The sequence below is a fragment of the Paramisgurnus dabryanus genome, chromosome 20 (assembly GCF_030506205.2).
Source record: "Paramisgurnus dabryanus chromosome 20, PD_genome_1.1, whole genome shotgun sequence".
NCBI classification, from domain to species: Eukaryota; Metazoa; Chordata; class Actinopteri; order Cypriniformes; family Cobitidae; genus Paramisgurnus; species Paramisgurnus dabryanus.
The window spans coordinates 27,482,314-27,489,712 of NC_133356.1; the positions used below are offsets into that span (position 1 = coordinate 27,482,314).

Here is a 7,399-nt window from a genome sequence, read left to right on the forward strand (position 1 = left end):
ATTGATGACTCACACTGTGCCCACTCATTTATCCAATTAAATGATCTGTAGCTCATGAATGTCCCTCCTCCTAATACCTTTGATTAGTAAATCATGTCTATAATTTAAACCAAATCTATAGCTAATATACAGTTTATAATAATTAAATATAAGATCCGAAAATCGTGTTACCCGTTTATAAAGTACAAAGACATATAGTTTTGTAATAGAGATATCCAGTGTACGTTACTGTGTAAGATACACCTGTCCCAAAGCTTTACCTGAGAAGGTAAGCTGATTACCAGCTCTTATCCATCCAGTCACTTTTTATGGACTTGAGGACTGAAGAAAATTGCAATTGACAGATGTCCAGTTTAGCACCCTGCTCACCTTGAAATCATTATTTTGAAATATATTTGTCTTTATCCTTATGACAATGTGCAAGCTGTTAAGCAGTGAGTAGTAAGACCATAACCACAAGTAGTCATCATAAATAGCTTGTCATTATCATGGTTAGGTTAATGTAATGTTTGTGTGGTGTCTGGTACAGGTATTGCTGTAGCAGTTGTTTTAGTAATCCATTTTCTCCTCCTCATCCAATCACGTAAAGCTGTGTCCCGCTGGGCTGCTGCTGTCCAAACATCTCTCACCTGAAACCAACTCTACATCCACTTACTTTCACTTCTAAAGACCTTTAAAGACTGAAGCAAAACTACAAAAATTTGGTAACACCGAATCACTTTATCATATTTATTTCACAAAATGGAGCCTACATGATCAACTCAATCCACAGACTGACATGGCTGCATAGAAAGCGTGCAATGTACAGAAAAATGTCAAAATGAAAAATTAGCACAAAAGATAAGAAACAAATAAAACTGATTAGGTACCTGACTTAAAGGGATAGTTCACAGAAAAATGTCCCATGATTTTTAAATATGGATTTTTTTTTACAAAATCGCATCAATTGCCCTTAAAAAGCCTTGTGTGGATTACTTCAGTGAAGGATGGATGCCCTTTATGGTCACCATACTGTTATATAAATAAAACCTCAAAAGGAAAAATTGATTAAGTTAGCAAAACGGGCCCACGGCTTGGTAGTAAACACCCAAACAATAACGTTATATGCATTAGCCGAACAGAAACAGAGTAGGCCTACTGATGAAGCACTGCAGTTTGTTAACCAACATATCGTTCTTCTGACTCCAGGTAATAAAAATGCCAGACATTCTATATTAATCAACACGTTTGTAGGCAATAGCGGGCCGATAGCAGATTAGCAGAGCTATAAACGTTAGTTAGCCGCTTAGCTTGAGGCTGAGATAGACGGTTAGTTTGAGTGCACACAACACAACGTAAAAAAAAACTTCATATTTAGCATGCTCAACAGAACCTAAAAGCAACAATTATTAATCGTACTTACAGGTTATGATTCAGAGGAGCAATCTGGTCCAATTAAACTAGGCATTACCCACATTAATTAACCCAAATTTGTTTTCACAGCTCAAAGAGAGAAAGCACAGCGTCTTCTTGACATGATAGGGTTTTGTGTATTCGCGGTAGAGACTACGTAGAACATAGGCGGGTATTGCAAGTCGTGACGTAGCAACTTTACGGTAAAGAGATTCGAACCCTGGAAAACTTGTTTCAGCAACTCTGAGTCGACTCTTTCTTTTCAAAGCCAGTAACTTGAGTTACGTTCACTTTCAGCTTTGCAGCTTTTGCAGACTGTTTACATTCACTTACAACCACATGACACACTGCATGAAAGGTCATTTTCGCGATAGCATAATGCGTTCTATTTAAAAAAACAATTTAACTGTAAATTAACCTGAGTTGGATTTTCAACCTAAAACTTTGTTGAGTTTGTTCCGCCACTTCATGCAACAGGTCACTGTTGGCCGTATTATCAGATATTGCTAAAATTGACTAACATTTCACATGTTTACAGATATATTTTCTTAAAATATAAGATAAAAAATAAGCTTTATATTTACATGGTAGTGTGAACATTTATTCACAATTGAAAACTTTTGGATGTAGAGTGTGTATATCCTTAATCTTATTTACATCTTTCATGCTTTCCTTCCATCAAAATATGTAGGCCTCAGTCCCAATGGGTGGGGATGGGCGGGGCTTTCTCAGCTTGCTGCAGTGGGTTGTGCATCTCCCTCCTGTACTTGGCTTCCTTTACCCAGCGTCTTGATCTTTGCCATGATGCTAGAAAGGGTCTCCTTCACGCTCTTCTCCAAAAGCCAGCCCTCGCTTTCGCTCTCTGGATTCTCTGGATCTGTCAGGGTTTCCAGGGAGGTGGTCAGATACTGGAGTCCAACAGTCACAGATCCCTGCAACACAAAAACAACAGAACAGATCACCAGAAAACTATATCTCAACCTCAAGGTGTTTCCACCATGAGAAGAAGTGATTCATGTCTCAGGAATATTTGTCTATTGAGGGTTTGACTATGTTAGATTGGCTCACATAATTGGCGTGTGCTTCCATTGTTGTGACTTTTCCAAGAAAAAGATTTTAGGCGTATTCCTTAATTTTGAATCAAGGTTAACCCTCTCAAACTACTTTTTCTGAATAATTGGTGTCACATCAACTGTTATGCAACAGCTCAACTTAAGGTTTGCTGTGCCCAGATGTGCCAAGCATACAAATCATACATGGACTACTTCTACAAGAACATATACTGTAGTAAACTGTGGGTGCCATGTTTTTAGAAGTAGGACTGTTTATTTTAGGAAACAAACTCATGGTGGAACATTGTTTGTTAAGTATCTGAGGGGCTGTTTACACATCAATGATTTCAACTTTAAAGGGGAAACTTTTATGTTGTTTGGCTGTCATTTACATGACAACAGGGATTTAGAGTCCTAAACACGCAAACTTTTAATGACGGTTTCGAAGTGCAAGTTTTTATAAATGATGCCTTGTCCTCTCTGTGTTAACTACGTAAACGCGAATCTGTGATAAAGATCGGTAAGCTCAAGTCTATAGGGGTTCGCAAGTATAACCAAAATGTCAACCGCGTAAGTCACTCACTTCTCAAACTGTGTTTCTGTACTTTGTTTTACATAAAATATTCAATCATCAATCATAAACTTTGCATTATTTGAAAGCTAAAACACTCAAGATTCATGTTCTGAGCTTGTTTTTGCCATCAATACACTGGAGTGAAAAGGATTACATTTTAATGCAGATGGACTGCATATTAATTAAATGTCGGTACTTGCATATCTTGCCATATGGTTCTGATCCATATCCAAAAAACTTCAGCTTACATTGCAACGTAAGGGTCCACTCCTCAAAATGCATCCCACATTTTAATCCAAAACAACGAAAAATATCAAGATCATCCTTTGTTTACATGCGCGCTTACGATCACGTTTCATGATCATTAAAAAAACATATCTTTCTGCTTCGTTTAACTGTTCTGAGAAATATTCCTGTTTTGTCCAATCAGATAAGGTTTGAGAACTTAAAATGTCCTGGAAGCGCACATTGTGTAAGTGAGGTGTCATTTTGCGCACCTTCGCTTTTGACTAAATTAAGCCAAAATTAACCCAGCCATTGTCTATCCAGCAAAGTTTTGATTGATGGAGGTAACCAATCATGAAACAATTACAAGTATTCAACTTAAGTCAGAAAAATGTACTTCTGCGCAAATCTGCACTCACACATGCAGAGACATGCGTGCGCAGTCTGCGCACCCGAATGTTTTGTGGTAGCATCTTAGAGAGCCACTGAGAAAACTCTCCAGAGGTTATAAATAATCTCCATTGTGGATCGTCGACTGCAGATGAATTTTTATGTGTTAAGAGTGATCTGGAAAAGGTGATAAGGAGCACGATGGAGGTGCAAAAATACCAGACTGTATAAAAATGAAGTCGCGAAATCGAGTTGCCCCGGATTGTGGAGCTGCGCTCGGATAAAGTAAGTTTGTATTTTTATGTTCATCATATAATCACAGTTTTTTTTTATGTTCGCTGTTTTTGATTATAAAAATAACAGTGTGGGCTCATTTATCTATGACATGATATGTAAATACATCATATTTATGGCTATATAAATCTAATGCATAGAATATACAAACTAAAAACAAGGAAATAAGATATGTGGCGGAAAATATGCTGTAAATCGTAGCAAGCTAGCTATAGACAAAATGGCGGCAGACAACTGGAATGATGTATATGGTCACATGACTGATAATCATGTATAGGACTGTTCATGTGTTTATGCTCAATATACAGTAATGAGTTCATTGAAGGGATACTCCAGCAAATAATGAAAATTAACCCATGATTTACTCACCCTCAAACCATCCTCGATGCACATTCAGACAAACACAATTGAAGTTATTTAAAAAAAATGTTTTTGCTATTCCAAGCTTTATAATGGTAGTAAACAGTGATTAGGGAACAAAAAGTGCCTCCATCCTTCGCAGACGTAATCCAGTGGGTTAATAAAGACCTTCTAAAGAAAATCGATGCAATTTTGTAAAAAAATATAAATTAAAAACTTTATAAACTATAATAGCTAACTTCCAGCGACACCCACTGCGCATTATTCACTGTAGTATCCCTTTAATGCTTCACTATGTTTACAAAATTTTGTCGCTTTATAGTCCAGGGTCGCTTGCAGTAATAAACTTATTATAACAAGCTTATCTTCCATCTATACAACACCAAAAAAAAAAAAAAAAAAAATGGGTTTGCAGTCTTGATTGTTTGTATTTATCACTCTGCTTTCAAACACTGGGGGCGTGTCATCTGTCGGAGATGACACCACGCCCACTCGCGGAAAAGCTGCAATCTCTCTAAACTTTCAAATAGCCTACAGCTACAACCTGAATGGATGCTCACATTTGTGTTAGCTATCCAGTGGTTGGCACGTTTACACCGTCATGTCATCAAGACAGAAAGTGTTAATCGAATTAATGAGAGAATTAATGACCAACTTTCTTTTCAAGCCTATTTATATTCTTTACGCACCAACTGACCTTATAATCCAGCAGCATACCTTATAATCCCACAACATACTCTCTGTTGACCAACAGAGTATCAAGAAACTGCGAAAATGTAAGATCAGGGGTTTGCCATTGCTAACATGCTGGATTTCCACATGCAACCCACCTGCATGATAATGAACAGCAGTACGAAAGCACCGATACTGTTCATCATGCCCCCGTAGTAAGACACCAGCGCTTCACGGCATCCTCTGGTCCAGATGTTCAGATCCTCAGTGTGGTGGTCATAGCTGTAGTGAGCTGAGTTGTTGGTCAGGTGATGTTGGATGCAGGGGCGAGGAGACCCAGGATTGCAGCAGCTGAATGGGACGCTTTCCATCAGATACTTGCCTTCCACGTTGCTTTGGATACGACTAGAAATAACAAACAATTACAAGAGAAGTGTCCAATAGCATTTAAGTCAAAAAGATAATCTTTTAAAATTTGTTATAAAATTAAATAGAACATAAAATTTAAAATATATAAAATATATACAAATATTTTTGTCACTATTACTGCATGAGCTTAATAAAAAATATATATATATTGAGTTTCTTTTTCACTTTTGCCTTTTAATTTTAATATTGGAAATCTTGCCTCAAGATTGTAGTAAAAATAAAATGTCAAATCAATTGTTTTTTATTTTTAAATATTTGCAATATCACCTTAAAAAATTAATATTAAAATGAAATAATTTCATTTATTATCACATATTTTGCATATAGTTTCTATAATAAAATGGTAATTTTGGTTTTAATCATTTAATTTAATACTGGCAGAAAAAACTTACATAATTCACTGCCGCCCTTTCTCTCTTTATAAATTCTACATGACCGTTATTTAATCAAGACTTTAAAAAAGTTTAGATTTTTTTGGCATTCAACATTTCACATGGTTTTCACAATTTCTACTTACCTTTCTTTCTTCTGACTTCTACTTTCATGCTTTCTCAAACAAGCTTTCATTTTCAGAAATCACTCAATTTCACACAAAAATGTATTTAATACTTACGCTTTAACCTCCTCATTGCCGAAGTCCAGGTAGCGGTTGCTAATCCACTGGATCTCAAACCAGTCCTTGTAGTTGTTGTTTCCACAGCAGCGAAACTCGATCTGGGTCATGTCCAGGGTTCTCTTCATGAAGCATCGTCCCGGCGTGTCCGTATCTTTGTAGTACTTCATTCCGTTCTTCAGGCCGTCGGTCAGAGCAAAGTGCAGAGAAATCTGCATCATAAAACACAGCAGGGCCGTGACGAAGAGGGCGATGGAGAAAACCACACATCCAACCATGTAGGACTTCAACATGGGTTTCCACTTGGTAAACTTGGCCGTGTCAAGGGAGTCGTGGCACACTTTGCCCCCAAAAGCATTGATACCACAGGCCGCCAGTCCCACCAAGATGAGCAGGTTGGGCACAAAATGGCTCTCGTTGTTATCCATCATCTCGCTTCTCTTGCGTAGCTCAATCTTAAAGAAGATGCCCATGCTAAAGACGAGGATCCCGGCCATAACACAAAGCCAGTACAAGAGCCACAGTCCTTGGGCCAGCTTAACTCGCTTGGCCAAGTCAAATTTTACAGGCATCAATGCCATGTTTTTATTCTTTCAATATGTTTTAGGTAATGCAATGTCCTGTTATTTTATGATTTGTTGTTTTGTTTTCTTAGCTTTGTCGAAATACTGAAGACCTTAAAAAGAAAGGTTTGTAGTCCAGAAGCTTAGTTCAGTAATCCGTCATTAAGCAGAGCCATATCTAGGATTTCCCTCTTCATACCCATTCTGATCATCCACAATTCAAGAACGTCCATTGTGTTGGCAACTAGAGGCCTATGCCTCTATAATTTCACCTAAATTCACCCAAATAGACCCTCTGGGGGGCTACAAGGTTGTTACAGATGCTTCCCTTACCTCCAAAAGGGTGTGGCCGGCTGAAGATCTGTGTGATTGTAGCATCAAGTTCCTCTACGTCACACTAAACCATGTTAAGCAGTGCTGATCCCATTTGCAGATGAGCTGAGGATTCAAATCCTTTACCTACTTTGTAATTGGTTAGTTACTTTAGCATCAGTTTCCTCTTTTATCTTCTGCCTATTACTGGGTAGTGGATGGTACTCAGAGCAAAGTTTACCTGATTGGACAGATGTCAGTCTAAAGAAAGTGAAGAAATATTATTATTTTTTAAATCATTAATATATTTGATGATGTTGATGAAAAATCTCATGTCAAGTTGGAACCCAGCAGCAACACTTCAATTTGCCAATACGCATTTTAATTTCAACATAACAGTGCTTATAACCCAGCACGGTGCTTGGGTCAATCTGCCAACGTTTATACAGAACCGCCGTAGCAAATCTAGGCAGGTGGTGCTGGGGAAGGAGTGGGGCTAGGAATTGGTGCGCTGCATTGAGAT

General features: G+C 37.8%; 1 protein-coding gene across 1 annotated transcript; it reads right to left on the reverse strand.

The window, feature by feature from the left end:
* Window positions 1-2,039: 2,039 nt before the first annotated feature.
* On the reverse strand, window positions 2,040-6,872 carry prph2b (peripherin 2b (retinal degeneration, slow)). Its single transcript, XM_065251673.1, has 3 exons — window positions 6,002-6,872; window positions 5,118-5,364; window positions 2,040-2,324 (listed from the first exon to the last, which is right to left on the reverse strand). Exons 1-3 carry the CDS (start codon window positions 6,580-6,582, stop codon window positions 2,121-2,123), a joined length of 1,032 nt encoding a protein of 343 aa, XP_065107745.1. The 5' UTR covers window positions 6,583-6,872; the 3' UTR covers window positions 2,040-2,120.
* Between the last annotated feature and the right edge of the window lie 527 nt (window positions 6,873-7,399).